Below are 25706 nucleotides of genomic sequence, written 5' to 3'. Positions count from 1 at the left end.
GGGAAAAAATAAAAATTTAACACTGCACTTCTGTTTTTATTTTTAAAACCCGCTATACTGACCCTATATCAGCTATATCTGTGCTGTTTGTTTCCTTGACTACATTTAGAAAATCAAATAATGTTGCATCGCTTCTTAAACAGCTGATCAGATCTCAGCAGGTTAAAGAGTGAACTGACCATCCAGACCATGATGTACGAGAGTCCAGCGATCCAGATGGTGGCAGTGAAGAAGGACACCATGAACCATCTCTCCCAGCGCCTCTTGGCACAGTTGGGCACCGTGAAGAACAGCAGCAGTGACAGCGGCCACATTGTCAACCACTTCAGCTTGTTGCAAGCACCAGCTGCAGGCACAAGAACAGGTGTAACCACGACTGGAGCACCTGAGAGAGGTGGTGTTGCTTCAAACCTTCACCCGTGTCCTACCTGGAACTTTGAAGGGCACCAGCGGTCCTTCGTTGTCGTCCTCTCCTTCTCCTTCCTCGTCGTTCTCGTTGTTCTCGTTGTCCTCGTTCTCGTTCTCCGTCTCATTGCCGGACTCCAGCCGCTGAAGCCTGCACCTCCCGTTCAGGCCTTGCTCGGCCCCGCCCATCCCGTTCTCCAAGCCCCGCCTACCCTGACCTCGAGCCGCCGAGTCCGAGTCGCCGTTGGTGATGCGGTTGACTCGAGTCTCCGTGGTGTTGATCAGCCTTTGTCTCTGGAACATGATCAGATAAGATAAGATAAGATAAGATGAGATAAGATAAGATAATACTTTATTAATCCTGAAGGAAAATCATGTGCCAGATATTGCTCAGAAAAAAACAAATGACAGATGAAACAACAGTAGTTACTAAAAATAAAAAAAAACCAAGAAGAAACTTTGAGTGTGCCAATGCAGCTTTTGCCGGATAATATGTCTTGCCATAATTACACCTAAGTTATCATTTATATAAGTCTATTTTATTTTGAAAAACCAGCTGTTTCACGAGCCCCGATCAGTTCCTTTTAACATCTTTGAGCTTCAATTTTGAAAGTGTGGTCCGGTATCAATCAGCCAATCAGCTGTGAGTCACTGGTTGTCTGCAGTGAGCAGAGCAGAGAGGCTGACATGCAGACTGAGGATTAGAGCCTGAAACAAACAGTCACAGCTCAAAAACTATGAGTTTTATTGAAAAGTCTTTCACTGTTTGAAGCGAATGCATTTTTATGCTCACACTATGAATTGTTTAGATTTTGTGGCCGATTAGAGAGACCCTTTGTTTCTGATAGTCACCCAACATTTGGAGCTCCGATATAATGGGGGTCAATAGGAGTTTTGATCGACACATTCTATGCTTTGACGTGATTTATGAAAAAACCACAAGTCCTACAGTGATAGGACTCAGACTGGGTGAAAGAGGATGGAAATGCCTGTTGTTGTGTATAAAGTGTACATGTAGAGTAGCGCCGTGAGAAGGAGACAAGGTTAACTGAATTTTTTTTCATAAAATTCATTTGATCGAAATTTAGTAAAAGAAAAATTCTAATTTTTCAAAAATTTCATAAAACTTAAACTGATATTTTGTAATAAAAGTTAAAGACATGAAAACATGGATGAAGGGGAATCACATCCAAAGCCTTGTGACCCGTTCAACCTTTGAATAAAGTTTCTACTGTTAAATCTACCAGAGCTACAGGGTTCCAAAGATGGCTGGTTTTTCCATTTGTCCAACCGACTTTCCATTAATTTAAATTGAGATTGTGAAGGCAGTTTCATCTTAAATGAATTTTCCAACTGAGCCGCACGTTTTGATATAAATTTATATGGGTTTTCTAAAAATTCTGGGACGAGCTAGGTGCCGAAAATCATGTCAAAAGAATTTCTAAGAATAAGCGCGAGGAGCTTCAATGCTTATACAGTGGTAAACTTAAATATTGTACCTTACGTTGACAATTTTGTACATATAAATTAAATATTGCACATGTAATCAAAATGTTACACATTAAATGTTACACATGATAACTGAATATTACATGTTAAACTGAATTATTACAGTTGACAGTATTGAGAAGTAACATGTTTCTGATGTTGTAGCTCTTATTCCTGCACCACAACACAGAGATTTCCATTTAAAACATTTTGTATTTCGAGCTGTTACTGTGTTCTATTTGCACAACACGAAGCATAAAAAGTTAAAAAGTTATATTTATGTGAGACAGAAGTTAGCATTCTGTTCTCTTCTTCTCTGTCAAACCTCCAAATGTGGCTGTTTGGTTTGGATTTAAACCCAAACTGTAGTCTGCAGCAGGCAGGTGTCTGAAATATCCGACAGAAAATTAACATTCATTCCACTGCTTCTTCTGCTGAATCCAGACAGAGTTATTTGGTTTGTATTTATGCTAAGACTCCAGAGTTTTGGCAGCCACTTTTCAGAGTAACTTCAGCTGATAAAACTATGTTAAACTTTTTCTCCTTTTGCAGTAACTTGTGTTAAACTGCAGGTCCGTACCTCGTTGATGAGCATTCGGGAGGCCATGGTGAGGCGGGTTCTGGGGGAGAAGTGACTGGTGATCATGATCCTCATGCCGGCCTCGGAGAACGACAGCTGGTGGGGGTACGCAGACAGCAGCTCGTCCACCATCAGCACAGACGGCTTACAGTGGAAGTTAGCTGCACAGAAATGACACAAAATGAAGAGCAGTGTTGATTACCTGTCGCCATTTCTCAAACAATTTCCTTTAAAATGGGCTCAGATGAGAGGAGTTTGAAAGGAACCTTCCTCTCTCATCTATCATGAACACATTGCATGATCTGAAAATATCAGAGCATCAAACACTACGGCATATTTATCAGATTATTCCATCAAAGGGGGCAGAGCAGCACCTCATGGAGAAGCAGATGGAAACAAATAGGAGACTACTTGCTGTAACTCTAATAAAACTGTGCAGTCAGGAAAAAAACTGAAGTAAAAATGAGTCTGGATGAGAAAATGCCTCGTAAGGTGCAGCGACACGGTGTGTTTATTCTTAAGTGAGAACTGGAGAAAAGATTTTAAATAGCATTTTTAATACCTGTCACTATTTTAAGCCTGAAGGTTGAGAATTAAAGTCCTTCTGGAGCAACTCTCACCCATTGGTTGCATTCTTGGTTAACAGAAGTAATTTCGGGCTAACAAACCAGACTCCTGTCTAAATCATAAATATGCTCATGAAAGAATCTGTGCCATTTTTTTTTTTTTTTTTCCACATTCAGAGGAATCTAAGCAATACCTAAACTTCCTACAAGTAGGAGAATCTGTACACTATCAATAGTACCTATATTTCTTTGTTTGGTAATTTTGCACATTTGCTGCTGTGACACTGCGAATTTCCCTGCTGTGGCATCAGTAAAAGTTTATCTTCATCTGGACATTCAGATTTGATCCCTTAAATATCAAAGTTGTTTGACAATATCAGATCAGTTGGGATGTTTCAGACGGGATCTGTACACTCTTTAAATTACCTACGTAAACAGTCAACTATAGCTAAGAAAAAGACCTTATTTTGAGGTTGGTCTACAAACCGTCTGTCATTTTCTTTTATATTCTCTGTGAACTTACGTGTCTATTCTATAGGATGTTACTTAAAATATCAAAAAGGAAAATCTCCATAACAGACTGTGGTAGAATACAGTAAAAGCACGTGTACTGTATGTTGTATTTGTTGCAGGTGAGCAGTGAAGCGCCCTCTGGACCTGCAGTCATGTGAAACATAAAGTGCAGCAGAAAGGTGAAGCAGACATGAATAATGGATGGTAGATGTATGGCTGCTGGTTTAAGTACCTCTCTGCCAACACACAGTTAGAAACGCCAACACAAACCAGCAGCTCCGTGTTCAGAGAGAATGTTTGAACCGCAGAGATCAGAAACAGCTGCTGTGTGAACCTTTAGTATCACCCTCACTTGTCCTGGCAATTGCTAAGCTTAAAAATCAACTAAAACAACTGCTTTCCTTCCTAGATCAGATCAGTAGAAGAAGATTTGCGATCTTGAAGAGGGATCATCTTGAGAACCAGGAAGATTCTTATTTAGAGCTTTTTGGAAAAGCAGGTTGGCTATCATTTATGAACAAATCTCATGGCATTTTGACCATAAATTATTCATTCAGGACCTAAAATACTGGTGAGCACCAGATGCCATTTAGATCTGAATGGGAATCAGGACAACGTCGGCTTCATGTCACCCCAACCGGTCGAGGCAGATGGCTGCCTTCCCTGAGCCTGGTCATTAAAAAAAAAAAAAAAAGCTTCCTAAATAAGAATATTTTCTGATTTCTTTCCTCTTCAACGAAAGTAAACCGAATACCTTCTCCATAGATTTTTCAGACTGTATTTGATATCTGAGTAAGAATCACTTGCTTCCTATGTAAATTAATATACGTTACATTCTGTATATGTATGCATTATATTACAGTTCTAAAAGTGTTCGTATCAAACCCAGACGAGCTTAATGCAAACCATTTTATTCAAGCTGCAGCATTTCTGACCAAAGAGTACCACTGCTAAGTCTGCTAGCATCATTTCCCTTAACATTTAAATATATATTATACAATATATTGTTCCCCATATTTTTGTCTATATTATAAATACAACAAAAAATGAGGCTGAACGTTGGGTTTTTTCGTCTTAAATCATCAGGTTACTTCTGCTTAACCGTCTGATTTGCCTGAAGAATTATCAAAAGCTATGGTTATTAAAATGGTATCTGTGAACTTTTAGATGAATATATCAAAGGCTTTTCTGAGATAATTTCTCATTAATTAATTTTTAAACATTTCCTGTCAGCTCCTTTTCAGCACGTGTTTTCATACTTGCTTGATTTGTTATAAAAGTTAGCTAAAAATAACGTGAGTTTTGTGACAGAGTACTTTATATTAACAAGTATTCTGTATGTTTTGTTTTGTATTGCTGTGACATGCAACAAAATATGGTTCACAAAATATCAGTAATTGATTTCTGCTTTATCAATTTCCTTGGTAACTTTCTCAATGAAGGGAGTTTTCATGACGGCTTCATTTTTTTTCATTCTGAATCAATGACATACACAGAAAAAACTGAACATTTCAGTTTTTTATCTTTAATAATTCCTAAGATATTTTTGTTGAAACAGCCTCAAATTTCAAAGAGCTAAAAACAAGTACTTATAAATATATATGTCATGTTAAAATTTAACACACAGCATTTTAAATATCCATAGTTTATGATAAAAAAAAAGTTTCAAGCATTTCAGAGATGGTGGAGCAGAAGGAATTTCAGATGGAATCGCCTCATATATGAAGCCGAAAGCCAAAAAGTAGGACAAGATGCAGAGAACTTTTTCGATGAGGCCCTCCTTGACATCGTGCAGCAGAGTAAAAATAGACGAGGACTGGCTGCCTTTATCTGTATGCAAATTTCAGCAACTACAAGCTGCAGGAGCCTTTTTAGAGGACGGAGTGAAACAGAGCACGCTGTGATACCTTTCTTCAGCAGGACTGCAGTAGCATCACACGTGATGTTATCCTCCAGATCAGTGCTGCCCGTCAGCCCGTTGGCCAGATTCACTGAGCTCTTCTTTCGGCGGTCGAAGTAGCGATGCGCCCTGCCGTTAAACCTGACAGAGACACACATTTGGTGACTAAATGTAGCCAGACGAAAGGAAAAATCGTGTTCTGAAGATGACACTCACTTCATCATGAGGATATAAACTGCATACATGAGGATCAGGACCAGAGATTCCCACCTGCACGCAAATGCAAGGAAAACTGCAGTGTAATTCAGCAATTTAAACACCTTTCATGTGTGTATTTGGGTTTGGCAGTAAATGTGAGTACACACCAGCACACCTTCTCGTCATAGATGAACTAAAAAGGGAAAACAAAGAGGACACATCACTTACAGGGAGTGAAATTAATTCTGCATTTTAGCATATTTGCCACTAGAGGGCAAAACAAATCCAGAGCTCAGGAAAAGGTCAAAATGTGACCTTTCAGTTCATTACATCCCTTTAAAAGACAGACAGCCACTAAAAAACATGCTGTTCTTTTTAAATCTGGCATTCTGGTTTATTAACCCTCTGAACTCCAAGCAGCTTGTGATGTTTTTTTGTTGTTGTTTTTTTTAAATGTTACTGTCGTATTTTTACTCCCTGTGTTCTCATTTTCCACTGCAACGTAAAGTCCTGCACCTCTATGGAAACAGAACAACCATGACCAGGAGAGGAGAGAACTCAGACATGCATCTTGTGCAGAATAACATCATGATACTACCATTAATCCTAAAAACACAAGTTGAATCATTTGATTATCTACTTTGCAAGAAATAACATGCATCACGTTTTTGCAAGTGACCACAGCAGTTACCAAAAATGTGTTTTTTTATATGTAACTATTGACATTTTTACAACCTCTACTCTGCACATCAGCTGTGGAAAGATGTTCCCCCATGCTGGATGTATCGTCCATCAACTTGCTCCTCTGTATACTGTTTGTAAGCCATGCTGGATTTACTTAATGATCAAATATTTCACTTTCAGTCTCCCTACATTCTGCCCTGTGGAAACACAGCCTGCAGTTCAGTTGAAAAGTCTGAATTATTGTCATGTGACTGTTCGTCGCAAGTCATGGCTGATCAGTAGCAAAGACAGTGCAGATTTTTTTTTTTTCTTCAGGACCTTATGCAAACAGTTCTTTTTTTTGCAAATATTTCAATGCAGAATAAAATGTGGGACTCAGATTTGATTACTAGACTATTGCAGTAAAAGCACGATTATCACAATTTAAATAGAATCACTTATGATATAAAATTGGACTCAACAAAATGTAAAAAATGTCATTATGAAAAAGCTTTTTTATATATTTTTGTTTCATAAAACACTTCATCACTTTGCTTTTGAAAATTGTATAAATACAGTTTATTACTACTATTATCTATAGATATAGATGCATGATCGTCGGCTGTAAGTGGCTTTTCACTGTTAAAGTTGGTCGATGTGGAGTTAATTTACTACTGATGAGCACCTCAGTCATCATACAACATGTTTAATGTAAACAAATGTTCTTCCTCCGATCACACCTTTAAGAAAAACATCAAGATGAACATGTTTTCAAAGGCTTTTGGTTGATCTTACAAGTTGTAATATTTTAGCATCTCATATTTCTTTTATCTTAATGGTTGAGTCAGTCTGGTCATGAATAAAATCATGATCTGCAAAGTAACAAAGTAATGACATTTTGTGTAGTGGAGTAAAAAAAAACACACAATATGTCCCTATGAAAAGTTGCAAAAAATGCAAATATTTAAAATTTTTTGCATTGCATTTTTTTACACTTTCCTTTTCTTTTGAAAGTTCATTTGCTTCACTTTGACTTCCTTTTCTATCTCCTGAATTACAAAAGTTGCCTTCTGGTTTGACAAACATGTTTTTTTTCCTAAATCTATAAAATTAAATCATTTATCAGAGCCAGAAACTGTAAAAAAAAAAAATGTTTTTAAAAAAAGTCAGATTTTAAAGTCTCTCTGAGCTCATGAACATGTGTTGATTGGTTGAAAAAATTAACTAAATCTAAGCTTAAAATTGTGATAGATCATCTGAATCACTTTTTTCTCCACATCACATTTTCAAATTTGTCAAAAATCTTTGCCCTGACCAGATTCTGTAATTAATGAAAGATTCAGTGCTTATTCATAACTGACCCAGTAGTGACCAACAGTGACATGAGAAACATTCTGTCACCTGTCAGCTGAACTGCAGGCAGTGTTTACACAGAGCAAAGAGGAGGCGAGGATGGGAGAAAATTAAAAATGCAATTAGAAAATTATCCTGAGTATGTAGGCTCAACATGTTTTCCATTCTTGCTAACACCTGTGGAAACTTAGAAAAATGTTGCACAAGTTGATTCCAGGTTTTTCCAATCGATGCAAACTAAATAATCAAAGAAGTTTACCTTTCTTTTTTTCATTTTTGATGATTTATGGCATTTTAACAGCACAGAAGACATTTCTGAGTTCTCTCTCCTTGTTCATGGTTGTTCTGTTTCCACAGAGGCGCAGGATTTTATATTTCAGTGAAAAATGAGCCCACAGTGAGGAAAAATGTGACTGGAGCAGAAAAGGCCCAGAAACTACTTGTGGCTGAGTGGGCTGATTTTTGCTTTATTTTACCTCTATTTGTTCTGTCTAATTATCAGTCATCTGTGAAGTAATTTGAGCTGCATGAAACATTCTGTACAAGTTCAGTTTGATTGATTGTGGGACAATAGTCGACTCTGCATGCTCCACTGCCGGGGCAGAAAGCGCAAACAGGGTATCGACACTAAAGTGAAATGCTCCAATATGCTCCTGTTTCTACACTGAATCGTGTCAGCTGTGTATTTGCATGATTAAGTTCTTACCACAATGAGAGCTATGATAGAAAACGTGTAAAAAATGGAATCTCGGAGCAGAGCCCAGTGAGAGAGCTTCACCGCCTGTAAGGACAAAGCAGAAAAGCAGGTATGAAGCATCAGTTTGTGGAGTAACACGTAGCCTTGGTGATACAGAAAAGCCTCTGACATCATTACCGTAGCGATGTAAACACAATCTGAACTCTTGAATCACAATCAGTGAAAAAAGCCAATTGCAAGGTTTCATCCTACGTAGAAAAGGTGCTGCTGTGTTTATCGGCTTTATGCAATCAATGCAGGTGCCCACAATGCAGTGACTCACGCTTTAACACTCTCCCACACATCGCTCACTGTATACATGAGTGCAGGGTCAGGGGTTACATCTTGAATGAGCCACTCCCAGCTGTGGAATCAAGGCTGAAGGCGAACGCACAGCACAACAAAGCTTTAAAATGTTTGCTTGTGCTGAACAGCGGCGCTTTGTAGAAGAAACCTGCTGCCAAAGGTAACAAACCAAACTCTTGGAGACGATTCTGTCGCAGCCCATCCCTCTGAATCCCATCGCAGCGCCCGTCTTTCTCCCTCATTATCTCGCTATGATTACATAAGGTACAATCTGGGATTGCATCACTGTTTGGAGTCCAGCGCATATATTTTTCAGAGCAGAGAGCTTATCCTTGTACTCTGCTCATTTCCATGTCCCGGGCATGTCAGATAGTATCAGAGCGAGGCTGCAGCATATAATGTTATCTGTGCATCACGTGCAAAACACACCGAGCCCAGGATGTAGAGCAGACAACAGATACAAACTATAGATTATAATCACACTGACAGAGGAGGATGAAAACAAAAAAATGAAATAAATTAGATACAAATCAGCATTCCAGTTGAGGATGCTGTCTGATTTGTTTATTTTCCTATATTTTAATTACATTTTTAAAATAAGATACTTATCGTTATTGTATATATACAGAAGACTATGGTTTGTATCTCTGCATTTTGTAACATGATGTAAAAACAAAATGGATTAAAAATTGTAATCACTCACTTTATTTCATGAGTATTTATTTTATTTGCAAATTGTAGGATTTCTTAGATTACTATGTTTTAAAATTAGATTTTAAGTAATACATCAATGAAATCATTATGTAACTAGCTCCCCTTTTCTCCCTTTCTTGTTCATCTTTCTTGTTTTCCATATGTAATTTGCCTCGATGTCACTGAGAAATAGAGCTGCTCTTCAACAAACACTAAAATATAAATAAAGGTTGAATGAATGAATGAATAAATAAATAAAGAGCGCTGCATATGCACACAATGCCATCTTTTAAAAAGGTCTCTGCAGCAATGTTGTTTCCATTCTAACTGTAGTAAGTGAATAGCAAACTTTTCAAATGTAAAAATGTAATAAATAAAATGTAAACTAGAAAATCACTCAGAGAGTGCAGACCTCTGCCAAGGATAGAGAGGAAAACAGGAAACCCATGCAGTAAAGGATCATGAGCTGGAATCGAACCTGCGTCTCTGACACAGTTCTGTTTATGAAGCACCTTCTTAATCAGTTCAGCTATCTGAACACCTTGTTCCAATTTGTTGGACGACATACTAACCTATGATGTTTTTGTCCTATTTTGGACCAAATACTCAAACATACTAAAACATCCAGAATTCAGGATCCTTTCCGGATTGCCACCAAAATTAAATCAGCTCTTCCTCTTACCATAGTCTACATCCCCACAAAATTTCATGTGAATCTGCCCAGGCGTTTTTGAGTTATCTTGCTAACAGACAGACAGACAGACAGACACACAAACGCCGGGTGTCACATAACCTCCTTGGTGGAGGTAATTAGTCTGGTGTCTGTTAACTTTCCTTTGGCACAAATAAATATAACTCTGTTGCGCCATCAGAAGGGGGCGCTAGAGGCAGCCATAAACAAAACCTGCCAAAAAGAACAAAAGTTTGTCCATCTAAAGCGCTGTAGTTATTCTTTCATGTTAGGTGGTATCAAACATTTTTCATGTTGTAGGAAGTCTCTAGAAGCATAAGCAGGTCATTGATGGCGAGTTAAATGTTCACTAGGTCAGAACCTATTCAGAAAAGGTGTAAATTCTGCCATGAAGTCTATTTTCTCTTTTTAGAAAACTTTGAAAACATCTTTGCAAAAATTATTTGTGAACTTTGCCATTTCCATGAACTTTTTTCTATTGTGATACTTCAAAAATGCACAGAAAAGTATGCTGAAGGAAACACTTCATAAACTACATTAGTAATAATAATAATATAATAATAATCATCTTTTAAACACATTTTAAAAAGAAAGAATCTACACAAACATTAAAACCCCTGGTAGATGTGTGCTGGCGTCTCAGCTGAGCTCCTTCTGCTGACTGTCTCTGTATAAACTAATTTTACATCCTGCATGCTGCTGAATAAACGCTCACATGGATGCTTGTTCTAGTATTTAAAGGTGACATTACGCCGCTAGTTGTGAAAGTGCAGATTATGACATCATACCTGGCCAGCGAAGAAGCCGCACACGCCGATGATGCACAGAATGTTGAAGACGGCCGAACCCACGATGGTTCCCACGCCGACGTCACCTTTAGTGATGAACACCCCTAAGGAGGAAATGAGACGGCACAAACATGAGATGAGTCCACAGAGTGCAGAGTTACTACATATCAAAGCTGCAGCATCTGCAGCGGTGACAAACAGATGACACACAACCGTCTAAATATCAAGACACACAAATAAGCCAACAGAGACACACATGACGAATACACAGCAGTGAAATTGTTCATGAATATGTCTCTGCATTCGACCCGAGAACCTGCTGGTAGGTTTACAAGGCATGATACCTTTAAAAAATCAATAAAAATATACCATTTATCAGGCAAAAACTTTAAAAATTGAAAAAGACATCAGATTTTCCACTTTGTGATAGTCCTGAAACATCATGCGTGATGTGCTTTTCTGTTGACAAAATTAATTAAATCCAAGTTTAAAATTGAGATACTTTATCAAAAAGTCTGTTACATTCAGTGTTAGGTGCCTTTATGTTTTTTTAGTACAAAAACTACACTTGTTTTTCACTCTCTGAACTACAAAATCTGCTGGCGGGTTGGAAAGGAATGTTATCTTTAAAAAAAAACCTCACCAAAATTACACCATTTATTACAGGAAAAAAACGTAAAAACAGAACAAAATGCCAGATTTTTTTATTTTTTGCAGTCCTTGAAGTAATCATGTGTGATGCATCGCTTTGTTAAAAATGGAATGAATCATTTGTTCGAAATTCCATGAAAAGAACGAGAAAAGTTTATATGCCTCCGTTGTCACCAGCAGTCCAGAAACCAGAAAAAAATCATTGGATTTTGAACTTTATGCACAGTTCTGTTAGAAAATCATCAAATCGAAGTGTAAAATTGTAATATTTATTCAAAATACCTTTATTCTACGTGCTTAATTGAATAAAATTGGTCAAAAATAAGTTATTTACATTTAGCTAACTCCGTAAAAAACAAAAAATTTATTTGACGCAATGGAGAAGCTAGTGTGTCTTGGAGTAAAAGCATTACTGTACAGCATCAGTACAAAGCCATGTAGGTTCCCTTCTTAATGCAGCACATGTTTCAGTTGGAGCAGAGAAAGTACACTGACAGAGGGATGGATGCAGCAAAATGTGCTAAAATATGTAAAAAGATCAATGTTTTAAAGTCTACAGTTTAAAATATAAAACTCACAATCTGTAGAAACTGGATGTGATGAGCGGATCTGACTTATCCTCACACACACCCTGTTTCATCACCTATTTTTTTTTCTAAATTGGACTGTAATTTACAAAATAAACAAAAAGTTGTACTGAAGAAGATGCAAAACTAGCAAATGAGACCATAAACTCATTAGGAAAATATTTACTGGGAAAAAAACTAAGTGAGAAGTTTGGTCCTTTTCTCATAAGCGTTTATACGATCTGACTTCTTTTTTGCAATCAGAGGAGTCCCCCCCCGCTGGCTGTCAGAAAAGAAATGCAGGTTAAAGTTGTTGTTTTTTTAGGATCTGAAGGCTTCGTCCATCTTTTACATAGTTAAACACTACTCCAGTGCAGAAAAATTAAGGCGTCAAAAACTGCAATTCTTCAAATGTCCACTTGAGGCCGTTTCAAAAAGTGAGTCAATCCCTATTGACCTCCATGTTAAAATGGTCAACTTAGCAGCAGAAATAAACTTGTTTACAGCCTGATACAAAACAGTTGTTGCTCTCTATAGCAAAATTACCCATTTATGCCACTTGTACAGATAGTGTTTTTTATGTTACTCACCTGTTGAAATTCTATTAAGGCTTAAAGTTATACATGATTAAGGGTGACTCCACTCATGCTCCACTTCTTTACTAATTTTGGTAACAGCCAGGATTTTGGTGGAGTCAAGCAGTACCAAGATGATGACGACTGTAGTTCAGGAAACTTAAGCATGAAGAGGATGCGTCCATTTATATTTATCGCCATCGAGTACCTATGAACTGTACCTATGACAGACGTGAAGAGTTCAGGAGCTGAACTGCCGGCGGCCATGAATGTTGCACCTGCTACGTCCTCGCTGAGATTGAGACGCTGGAAAGAACAAGAGATAAGTAAAATTCCAACTGGTAACTTAATGAAACTGACTTGTGAACTAATTTTTTCTTCACATTGGCTTCAAGTCCCTGACCTACTAAACACTAGAGCAACCTAAATCTTAAAATGTAACAACTTAAAAAAAAAACTTTTGTCCATAACTGTAGTAATTAGTGCATAAAACTTAATAATTCCCTTTAAATAACTTAGAAATGCTGGTTGGAACAACAGCTAATTGTATTCATGTTATCAATCAAATAAATGGATTGTAGTGGAAAACCTGAAAAAGTCCCCCTGACTAAATTAATTATTTCATAGGAAGCTGTCATAACTCCAAAAGACTGATAAAAACTGAGCCTAAACATTACTCCTTAGAGTAGGTCCGAGTCGATATACTGTCCTTCGACTATACTGGTATCATTGGCATTTTGCTTTTGACGTGCTATACACTGGGACAAGATAAATCTTTTTCTAGCACACTAGTTAATACGGTAGATACTGGACACTGCATCCAATTAACATGTGCATTATTTCCAATGAGGATGGGAGGAAACATCCTAAATGTTAAAAATCATACAGGACTGTAGTGGAATAAATTAATCTTTTCTCAACAACAAAAATACTAGTTAATTTAACCACAAAGGTATTAAATATCAGAGCAATGAAGACAATCTAATTTTGAGATTGTCATTGGTTGAACAATCACTGACATCACTTTCAAAAACAAGAAAACATCAACAGATCTCCAGGATTAATCCATTATTTTTGGTGGTGAGAGGCACAGACTACCCGCTTTAATAGTTTTGAATTTACCCAACCTAATGGAAACTGTAGGTCAAACTTAATTAAGGTTTACTGAACATTTACTCCAAACTAACTGACACCAAGTTCAAGTCTTCGGTGTGCCTGCTGGGATGGAAATCCGTCACCACTCATGTAACCACACCTGGACTTTGTGTAACCTCCCTGACACTTGCCAACATCTGTTCAGGACCTGTGTTCAGGACCTTTACTGTGTATTACCTATAATATAACAAAAGAAGCAAAAAATAACCTGAAATATGACAGCAAATAGTTAAAAAAATACATCTAAGAAACATGTATTCTTTTTACAGCAAACTGCATTTTGTTCAAATGAATAGTCAAAAAGTTGAACAAAAAAGACATCAGTTTTCTGCCACCGTAGTTCTCATATCACTGTGCAACAACCAACATGTCAGATCATCTGAAAACAGCAGCTAACTTGTCTGTATTGTATTCCTCCTTGTGCTGCAAGCAAAACTGCACTGCTGTATGTAAACGATGCACAGGCAACAAAAGATGTTTAATGTGTTTTCTGAGCTTTAAGATGCGACCAAAAGTTCAAGAAAGTGACAGACTGATTATAAATACACACCAGCCATGAGAGAAAGACACTTCAGTTGAACTTTGAATCCATTAAAGTTCCCTGAATATCCAACATAACTTTAACCAGATCATTTATAATATTAAGTTTTAACTGGAAAAGCAGAGTAAAGTCAGTACCTCACATATCTTCTCCAGGGAGGGAACGAAGTAGTCATCACAGACCAGAGCCAGAGCACAGAACATGTAAATAGTCTGTAAAGACAAAGAAAAAGAAAAATCACAGGAATTAGTGAAATATGAACATGTTGACTGATGTGATTTATACATGTGAAAATGTGAAATCTTCACATGAACATGGGTGTAGAAAGCTGTGATTAATGGGCTAAAATCAGAAATTGTTGTATTACCAAATAGGTTTCCACATACACCGACTCCATCAAACACCAACAAGTACAAAAATCAGATAAAAGTGAAAAAAGTAATAAAAAAAAGTAATAAAAAAGTAATAAAAATAATACTTATGTGAGATAAATGTACAGATTGTGCAGGAATGCAAATTTGTACAAATGAATTGCCTGAAAATGTGCACAATAACATTATGTCAAGATGTTTTCAACTTTTCCTTCCATGGCATTTCATTCTATTCTGAATAGACTTTGACAGTAAAAAATACCTCTCTGCTTTTACCGCCGCATTAAATTTACATGTAAATTACCATGAAAAATGTAACAGTGAGTCACAGATCTGATCCAATGCAATTTCATTTGAGTACATTAACAGATCCGATGTTAAAAATTCACGAGGAACATAACTGCGGGCCCGCACTGTTTACATTTTTAAATAGAGAAGTTAGGTTTCACTTTTAAAGTACACTGGCATTAAAAAAAACCCTGGAGGAAGGTTATTTAATCTGGAAGCAAAACAACATGACATCTGGCCTTGACTATTAGCTGAAAATGAAAACAGACTGGTGACAAACTACCGTAATATGCTGCATGTCTTTTTGTTAAATTATTTACGCACATGTTCCATAAACTCAGTCTTTTTTACAGCAGCCCATTTCAACTTTTTTTCTAAATATGCACATTGTTCAAGAGATATTTACTATTTAGATTGTTTTCAACCTCTGCAAATTTGGTGTTTTTCACTCTACAAAGCTGTTTCACCATGCTGAATGCTTCGTCCAGCAACTTTTTGTATATTATTTTAGAGACATGCTGCATTTGTTTTACTGATCAAGCATATTATATTTTTTCTCTTGTTGTTCTTTACACAATCTGATGCAAAACTTTTACTTTTGTCATCTGAAAATTGAGACATGTAGAATAATGTGATTTTGATGAGCACAGGGAAAATTAGATAAAACAGTGATAATCAAAAGAGAAAATATCGGGTAGTGGTGAGAAAGTGACAATGGAGAGGCATGAATATCCTTGAAGAGTATTCGAACTATTCTTTATATATATATATATATATATATATATATATATACTTTTTTTTATTTTTCACAATATATACAAGGCATATTGTGAGCAAATAAAGAGAATGCCATTCATTATTAAACTGTTGACATGTCAACAACTATTCTGCATGCAAACTCTAGAAAGATGTTTCACCTCGCTGGTTGGATGTAACATACATGTTACATCATGTATGTAACAACTTGAGCCATGCTGCATTTATTTTTCTGATAAAGTACGTTTTATTCTTCTCCTCCGTCTCTTGTCATCTTGTCTCTGTTCATTTTTTTCTTTTTTTGTACAGAATTTGGTGCATACAGTTAAAAAAAAGACATGTAGAAGGAATAAAGCATTTTTTGATAAAATATGATTTTCAGCTTTGATTTAATCAAGTTGCCAGATGGAACGGCATGTCACACGTGATAATTTGCTAATTATTTCTATGTTTACAGTTTCTGGCTGTGCTAAATGGTATGATTTTGCTATTTTTATTTATTTATTTTATTTTTAGAGAAAAGTTTAAAACTAACATCCTTTATGTACTTAAAAACTAAATGGGCCCAACACCAAACCTTGAGGAACCCCACCAGTAACCTTCCATAAATTTACTACAGAAAACAACATATCCTTAAATAATCTACTATACAGGGTGCTTTTAATGCTTCATATTAGTGTTTTTTCTTCTTTTTCTGCTTTATTACTGTATAAACACCTACCACATAGGACTTTTCCTTGGTATTTCATTATACATGCAGTACATTGCACAGAGGAAAGTGCATGAAAAAGTGGTGAACAGGAGAGAAAATGTTGAATAATGACGACAAAGCGACAAAGGAAAGTCATGAATATCCTTGCAGTTTGTCACGAAGCCTTTCAAAGACATGCTGAGTGAATATTCCTTTTTCTTTTTGTGCTCTGCAAATGAGTCACAGTTCAGCAAGTACCAGGAGTTCTTCTATTTCTGAAAACACCTGAGAAAGAGCCGAGCATCAAATCACTCGGAGTGTCTGCATTAAGAAGAAGAAGCTCAAGACCATCAGTCACTGGGGTGGAGATTTGTCAAGCCAAAGGTCAGAGGTGGCCTGTAATCCTGATAACTGGGTTTAATCTGGATTTATGCTTGAGATGGAGGGAAAACAACAGCTTTCGTTTTCGTCTCCAGCAGCTGTGTGCAAAAGAGGGTCTGTACATTTGTCACTAGTTGATGTGAATAAAGTCGAGGAAATTCTTAAATCTGAGGCTGTGATTTCCAAGAAGTGATGATGGCAGCATTAAATGTCAAGAAAACAGCAAATACTAAAATTCATAAATAAAACTCGAAGCCTTAGTCATCATTGACTACCTTCAGGATCAGTTCACAGCAGCTTCACTTGTAATACTGATAACACAAGAAAAAGGCAGCAGGATCTAATCCAGTGATTAAATAAGCATCCCTGAACTGGGACCATATGCTGCTACTAATGCAACGTTATACCGACAACATACACCACAGGGTGACACGGCATCTGCTCTGACTTGGTTTCTTATTCTGAGAAGGCCTTCTTTAATGCTTTGGCCTCACACAGCTATTTATTTTGATCTTTAACCAGCAAATCAGCAGGAAAACAACATTTACAGGTACAGTCTGATTATCAGTGAAGAGGAGCCCTGCAGGTGAAGGGAGGCTTGTAGGCAGGTTAATAAAAAACATTTTCTGAACTGTATTCCTAATTTAGCTTCATAGTGTGAGGCCGCTGTTTCTACTATCTGATATGTAAACAACAGTCTGATTAATACCACACACTGCAAAACCACATGAAAAACTTTTAAAAGTCTGGCAGCAAGAGGTCCAGAAAAAGCCCGTTGGAATACTGTATTGTGTAAAAACTGTAAAAACTGGTGAAAATACACACAGACATCTGTAAAATAATTTTACCGAGAAATACATATTTACAGATATTTGCCTATATTTCAAATCATTTTATTATATCATTGTATATTAGGGATGGGAGAATTTTTTTTTTTTGTAACTGTTATTATACAGATTTTCCCTGTTTTGTTAACTGCAGTTAATATTATAATTTACAATTTGACTGTCAAATCAATAAATAAATCAGGCCAAACCCATAAATAATATCCACATATACTTGTGTGACTGTAAAATTACACAATTACTACTATTACTGTCTTTGGATCCACTAAAAATAGAATTATTTTACAGATATTTGCTGTTGTTTTCACTGTTTCATGCAGTTTATCAGCATTCCACAATATTGAAACTTTTTTTGGCACCCTTGCTACCAATTTTTCAAGGGTTTTAATTATACCTAATTATTTGTACAGTGTATGTAAAGTGACGAGCCATTGATGCAACATACAACTGCATGTACAGCCAATGTTAAGCTGCAGGGCCTGTTCTAAAGACTCATCCCAACAACAAAGCAGATAAGGGACAGCACAAAACATAAACGTGACATTATATAAATACACAGAACACAACAAGACAACACAGATAAAAAGCTGCAAGGCACAAACGACACAGTAAAAAAAACTATGTACTGAGAAAATCTGGTAATAAGGGTAGAGGACTTTTTTGTAATGGTGGAATTTTGTAATGTTCAACAACTGTAAAAACTGTGAAAATGACTGCAAATATCAGTAAAATAATAATATTTCAGTAGATTTAAATACAGTAAAATGATCTAATATTACAGTCACAAAATGTAAAAGAATTAATTACATTTATATTTGTACAGTATTTGATGGAAATATTATCTACAGTTACTGTTATTAGTTTAAGACTAAACAGATAGACTAAACAATTTATTCAAATCAAGCAACGGAATAATTTGGACAAATAACCCTCAATTAGGCTTTAATTGGGGCTTTTCAACTGAATTTTGGACAGCAGTCTTTATTTGTTGACATGGCAATGAGATGGGGTTGAAATTTCCTGAAACATACCAATCAGAATCAGAAATATGTCATTAATTCCCAAGGGGGAAGTTGCTCCCATTCAAAATCTAGTATAAAAAATACATAGGTAAACATAGAAAAACATGTCCTAAAAAAATACGTAAAAAAGATGGTAAGTTGATTTTGATTTACTTTTACCAAACTCAGAATGCAATGTGATGATCAACAGAGCACCTAAAGGCACTGGGCAAATAATTTGTCCAGTAAAATGACCATAAAACGATCCGGTCTAGGTAAATCTCACTGTATATTTTCTACATTACAGTTGAAACACACACAGTTACAGTCGGGCTCATTGTCCATCGCTTGTTATTTATGTCTAAATTTGAACTTTGCTTTTCCAAAAGTAAAAATGTGGAGTCGTAGTAGCCTGACAGTGTACAGTTTATTCTGTAGATATCAGCCTCGACTGTCTTTCCTGAATGTTGTACACAGAGCAAAGTACAATAACACTTGCTCTGAGATGACACCGAGTATATTACTTTAAAGGTTAGACATCACAGGGCAAATAGCTGCTGATGATAATCCTACATATTTTTGCTTTTTTAAATATCCAAGCATCCTGGAAAAGGTCGCTTTCATTTGTCCTTCTGCAGCAGGAAAAGGCTAACTCAGAGGGTGGCTGCACTGACATTGCCTGTAACGTCAGATGCAGGAAAATGTTTCGTTGTGGAGTTCTTAGTGCTCTGTTTGTGCACAGCCAAGTTCCCTGGAGACGCTGCTCGGCTGGCATGAGCTTCCATTACAGTCAAAACCCCCTAGAGACTCGTAGCAACACAACACAGGTCATCATGTACTGGAACACTCTGCATGCTGAATGATGGCAGCCTGGACCCTCCATACTGATCCCTGCTGGGCCGCAATGGACAGTTCACTGTGGCTGGTCAAGCATGTGTTGAGTTCACGAGATGCTGCTGCTGATGGGAAGGCTTGACTGACAGCGAGTATCAACCTGCGCTATACAGGTCAACATTTAGCCCCCTTTGCATAGTCTGCACCTTCCAGCTTAATACAAACCACGCACAGACTATCTTGAACATTAATTTTTCCTTATGTCCCTTTTGCACTCAATCATTTCATGCACTTTGTGTATTATTTAGATTTGCTTAAGTTATATTTATGTAACATGTAGTACTTCAAATGATTTTCTTGTTATGCAAACTTACATTATACCCTGGAACTACTTGTAAATGACATTTTTAGTATCAGTTTTACCTCAAGCATAATATCCCTAATATAACCTAGGATGATAGTGCCTAGCTTTGGCGTGCTAGTTACTAGTCTAAAGTTGCTAGTGACTAGCCTAAGAATGCTAGCTATAATAATTAACCTAGAAATGCTAGTGATTATCCTTGGAATGCTAATGACCGACCTTGTCACTAGCCATCCTAAGGATGCTAGTGACGAGCCTAAAAATGCTATTTGTATTCTTATGAATTATGGTGAGCAGACTTGGAAAGCAAGCTGTTACCTCAGGAATGCTAGTTGGTTGCCTAAAGATGCTATTGAGCAGCACTGGAATGGTAGATGATAGTGACCAGCCTGGGACTGTTACTTGTCTACTTGCACATGATGGTGACGAGACTTATACGCTAATGACTAACATTAAAAGACTGGTTGGTAGATAGGGGATGCTAGCTACTAGCCTCAGAATGCTAGTTGCAATCCTAGAGATGCTAGTGACTAGCAGAAAAAAAAACTTGTGTTAAGCCTAGGAAACCATAAGACCAGCCTTGAACTGCTTGTGACTGGCCTAAAAATACTAGTGGCTTACCAATAAGGTCCTAGTGACCAGCCTTGAAGTGCTAGTTGTTGGCCTAAGAGTGCTAGTTGGTTGCTTAGGGATGCTAATGACTACCATGTGAAAGCTAGTTGCTAGCCAAGGAATGGTACCAGCCTTGTGACTTACCCAGGGTAGTCACTAGCCTAGGAATGCTAGTCAGTAGCATCAGGGTGCTAGATACCAGTTTAACAGTGCTAGTTGGTTGCTTTGGGATGTTAGTAACTAGCTTAGGAATGCAATCAAAAGCCTTAGGATGCCAGTGATTGGCCTAGGAATGCTACTTGCTTGGGGACACATGGCGAAAAGCCTAGATTATACTGACTAGCCTATGGATACTCGTCGGCCGTTTATGGGTGCTAGTGACTAGTCTAAAAATGCTAGTTGGTAGTGTAGTTATGCTAATGATTGGTGAAATTACTTACGTATGTGATGAGTTGCTGAGGAAGGGATGTGAATTATTTGCCTCACCAAGTGACTTGTCTCGAGATAGAATGAAGAGATCTTGCTTGTCTCTCATTTAGAACCGTCTACCTGTCAGTACCTAAATCAGTGATGGTATTACAAAGGCTAGTCTACAGTTTTTAACAACGTCTATGTTAAGTGTGTGTGTGTGTGTGTGTGTGTGTGTGTGTGTGTGTGTGTGTGTGTGTGTGTTCATGGTAATGAAGAAATAAGTCAGAGCAACAGTGAATCTTACTGAAGATGGCTGGCATGAACAAAGCTTTAGATACACAGACTTGACAGTAAGATCAATTCATTGGTAAGTTGTGAATTCTCAGGGATCTTTATGTTTGACAAATTACAGTAAAGAATGGCGACACACAGGGTTGTAAATGCAGAGCTGTGCAGGCGAAGGTAAACTTACACAGAGGACATGCAGGGCCACAGCTCCTTCTGTTCTCTCTTTGTGGGTGAACAGGTCTGTAGGGAACTCGTGCAGGGCTGCAAGAGACAGAAACCTGGAGTTACAACACTTCATACACAATATGTAAAAAGTTTTCTGACACCCAGCAGAGAGGTCGACCCTCCGAGCTCAGATCCCCACTGAACTCATGCGTACTGACAAGGAGCTTTCCCCACAGAGCACCTTGGCCAAGGACTGTGCACGAGCATGCTTCCTCGGAGAGTGACGAGAAGAGAACAGGGAAATGGGAAACGGTAGGAGGACAAGGCGAGGGCAAAGAGGAGAGAGCATTGTAAAAATAGAGCGAGGGATATTTAGGGTACGGCAAGTGGGATGGAGAGCAAAGGAGAGAGAAAGGGTGGTTGGAGTTTAACACTCTGCATGGGAATGTGAGGACAATTGAGTGGAAGATGGAGAGGCTGAGGGGAAGCTGGCAGATGGAGAGAGCATAAAGAAAACAGGAAGAAGTGAAAACAGGCAGGGGGTTTGGCTTGAAAAGGTGGCCAGAGTTTATTTTGTTGGGGTTTTTTTTGCCCACTCTCTCTGCCCCACAGTTGACAGGAGCTGGGCCGAAAGAAGAAGCTTTGCCTCTCGACCCGCAAACATCAAGTCACCTGTCATCATCTCCACCCACACAAATCTTAATCCCATCCACAGGCCATTGCTCACATCTGCTACACATTTCAGCTTTCACCGGTAAAGGTCAACCAGGCGTCAGGCACAGATTACGGCTGAGGCTAATGGTTGGTAAGATGTCATGAGAAAATCTGAATCCGACACATTTTATAGACCTTCATGTTAAAATGCTCAACTATAGAGTGGAAAGAAACATGTCTACAACCTGAAGCAAAATACGGTTTTAGTCTCCAAAGTTGTTTAAATCAATCCACTGGACTTAATGAAAGTTCCTTGAAGATGTTTCACCTCTCATCCAAGAGGCTTCTTCAGTTCTGGTAATGAGTGATGTTGCCTCAGCTTTTAATCTCTATGAGGTGTTGGATGAGAGGTAAAACATCTTCAAGGAACTTTCCTAAAGTCCAGTGGATTGATTTAAGCAACTTAGGAAAACCATGACCTGGATGAATGAGAACCTACACAGACACGGTTTTAGTCTCTGTGGCTAATTTTTCGGTTCATAACAACTGAGAGCCAATGAAGTATATCTTGTCTTTACTTTTTTGATCCCAGAGGGGAAATCCTGAAGCACCAGACACAAAGAAGTTAAATCACCTCTACCAGCTTTAATATGAAAGAAATAATTCATGGATGCATCAATAATTGGAATCCAATGGTATAATGCACATTATTTCTGAAATATGCAATAGTGCATGATGAGTATTGTTATTTCTTAACTAGCAAATGCCTTAGATTGAAGGAAAGACAAGAAGGAGGTTTGAATCAGAAATACTGCGGTGAGGTTACATGGCGTGCCTTCTGCATCATTTACAGTCACTTAAGAGGAAGGTAGGCTAACCACGAGTAGGTGAAAGAATGAATGAATAATCCATTTGTGAGTGAATATCCTTCCACCCACACGTCATATTGTTCGAACTCCTCAAAACAGAGAGAAAATAAGCGCAGAAAGAATAGTTCACACAACCTTCCCACTGTTTTCTCCCACTCCTGCACCTTTTTTCCACTCCGTTGACCTATTTGCATCCACAGTATCTTGCTGTTTGAGTGGCTGCAGTCCTCCCCTGCACTGTGTTCTGCTGCTATAACTTCTTAAGCCCAACACAATGCAGGGCAGCCCGTTAAAAGCCACAGAGGCTACAAAGCAGCAGAGCAGACAGCCATCTCACCGCGACAGCTGGATGTGTTTAATATTTACTGTTGCAAGCCGGTGTTAGCTCGCTCAAACTCAATCCTGCCAAAATGCCAGCCAGCAATGTGAAGGGAGGGAACAGTATACAGGAGAGGAAGACAACACTCCTGTCTGAAGCCAAAATCAACAGAAATACTGACAGTGATGAAGAAAAACTGACTAAATCTATCAAAAATCACTGCTTCAGTCTTCAAAAAGCCACCAGATAAAACCCAAACAGCTAATTACTTTTCCAAGTATTTCACAGGAGAGGGAATAGGTACACGTGCAGAACCACACACTCCCACAAGAAACCCAGCGAAGCTTTGTGTAAACAAGGTGTTTTATACACACCGACACTGAGAGGTTCCACTTCACAGCACCGAGCTCCTTCTAAACCTGAATCAGAAACACATGCTGCTGGCACACAGACACGCTGTTCGTTAAAAACCCTCCAACTCCCCAAACAGCGACTGTCCACTCGCTGCCTGTCATCATGCGGAGCTCTCAGCATGTTTCTCCGCAGTGCTGCATGTGGGGAAGCTGCCTCCTTTATTTAGAGTTTACAAAAGCTGAAACACAAGCGCAAAGTGTTGAGTACTTTAAACATCTACAGAAGTAACTCAGCCGTGTTTCTGAGGTGGAGGAGCATTTTACGGGATTACAGCTTACATTTAAATGCTTGTGCTTTTTGGACTAATACACATACTTTTGTCTCTCAACAACGGAGGTGGAGAGTGCAAAGTTAGCATGGCTTATTAAGACATATATTAACTCTGTCATCCAAGCAGCTTCTGCAAGTTTTTATTCAATGTGGGCTCATTTTTCTCTGTAATATAAAGTCCTGCTTCTCTATGGAAACAGAAAAGCCATCGCTAGAATTAGAATGAATTCAAAAATGTGTATTTTTGCAGTAAGGCACAGTTATAATGCCATAAATCAACAAAAATAGGTGAATTTCTTTGAATGTTTATGTTACAAAAAAGGAAACACTTCTGGAATCAATATGTACGACATTTTCTAAGTGTCCACATCTGTTACCAAAAACAAAACAAAACTGTGACTCTACATACAACAGATATTTACTACTAATGTTTTACATTAGTTTTCATACTTATCCAGTTTCTGCTTTACGTAAACACAGCCTGCAGCCCAGTCCTTGAATTTTGTTAGTCACAGCTGAGTCACTAATGGCTTCACAGATGCGTCAAGGAGCACAGAATTTTTAGCTTTTTGTAAAATCTGATTAGTTCAAACAGCTAGTTCTAAAGACTTCTTTCAATCAGACATGAAGAATGAAAAGATTTTAAAGATTCAAGGGTTTCATTGTCACAGTGCTGAACAAGTGATGCGTGTAATGAAATTCTTGGTTCAATATTCATTCAGACGCCCTCATCACTCGCATCTACTTAAATACACTGACATAACAATTATGAATATACACGATTAGTATAAAAAATCTGTCTGTATTAAAAACATGCTGTATTTATGATGCAGAAAAAGTGAAGATTTGCTCATATAAACTGTGGTTTGTATTGATTTTGATGAGATAACGTGATTTTATGCTCATATTTTTCAACAGAATGGCAGATAACAGATAAAATTTTAGCAATTTTTAAAAAAACAACACAAGTTTTGAGGCATAGAGGGCGACACCAGGTTGAAATAAACTGGAATTATACGAAATATAAGCAGGCAATGCAACAGTGACAAAGGAGGCAAGCTGTCAGAAGCTGAGAGGATGTCGAAGGGATGAAATTCAGCACAGCAAATAAACAGAGTTTTAATAGCCACAGTCGACCTGGACTGGAAGCTGTGCATCAGCGGAGAGAAGTGGATTCTGGGAGTGTGGCCAGGTGGAGGTGAGTGTTGCTCTGCATGAGCAGCAGCTGAGTCCCGTCGAGTGGACATGAAGGCGATCGTCACGTCCACAGAGATCCAGGCAGCAGATGTATTCATCTCCATCAACTCGTCTGATTTAGGTCAACGTGAGGACACTTTACACAGCGAGCACCTGCTACATGCTACTGTCAGAGGTTAACGTTTAGTTCACTGAGCCTCAAACTGCTGTAGTGTCAGTACAGAAAGATGCACGAAGTATATACACCAAACGGCCACTACATTAAAGAGACGTGTGTGGAGAAGAGAAGAAGGTGAGCTGGTGAAGGCAGTCTGATGCTCTAGACCAGGGGTGTCAAACATGCGGCCCGCAGGCCAAAACCGGCCCACCACGGAGTCCAATGTGGCCCGTGAGTCTGTAAAGAGTAAAAATTACAGAGAAGACATAGACTGCAGATTGTAAATTTGTAAAACTATAAATTTAAAATAGTATCTAGGCAAGTTGTTTTGATAATAAAGTGAAATATTAGACAGCTCATTTTTCTTTTGTCACTTTGTGTCTTGTTTTTGTAATATTTTGTCCTGTTTTTGTTGTTTTTTGTCGTTTTATTTTCTCTTCGTCAATGCTTGTAT

General features: G+C 37.9%; 1 protein-coding gene across 1 annotated transcript in view; it reads right to left on the bottom strand.

The window, feature by feature from the left end:
- LOC110967485 (sodium/potassium/calcium exchanger 3) overlaps positions 1 to 25706 on the bottom strand; it is a 71023-nt gene that overhangs the window by 7967 nt on the left and 37350 nt on the right. The window contains exons 3-13 of the mRNA XM_022217112.2: positions 21392 to 21468; positions 14506 to 14580; positions 12894 to 12978; positions 10881 to 10984; positions 8373 to 8447; positions 5818 to 5843; positions 5669 to 5722; positions 5460 to 5593; positions 2474 to 2634; positions 429 to 699; positions 180 to 346 (exon numbers count right to left, since the gene is read on the bottom strand). Coding sequence (XP_022072804.2) covers positions 180 to 346; positions 429 to 699; positions 2474 to 2634; positions 5460 to 5593; positions 5669 to 5722; positions 5818 to 5843; positions 8373 to 8447; positions 10881 to 10984; positions 12894 to 12978; positions 14506 to 14580; positions 21392 to 21468 — 1229 coding nt within the window. The remainder of the gene's footprint in view (positions 1 to 179; positions 347 to 428; positions 700 to 2473; positions 2635 to 5459; positions 5594 to 5668; positions 5723 to 5817; positions 5844 to 8372; positions 8448 to 10880; positions 10985 to 12893; positions 12979 to 14505; positions 14581 to 21391; positions 21469 to 25706) is intronic.

Source organism: Acanthochromis polyacanthus, chromosome 3 (genome assembly GCF_021347895.1).
Source record: "Acanthochromis polyacanthus isolate Apoly-LR-REF ecotype Palm Island chromosome 3, KAUST_Apoly_ChrSc, whole genome shotgun sequence".
NCBI classification, from domain to species: Eukaryota; Metazoa; Chordata; class Actinopteri; family Pomacentridae; genus Acanthochromis; species Acanthochromis polyacanthus.
Note: the sequence above shows the minus strand (reverse complement) of the source record. Positions and strands in the feature narration are given on the sequence as shown.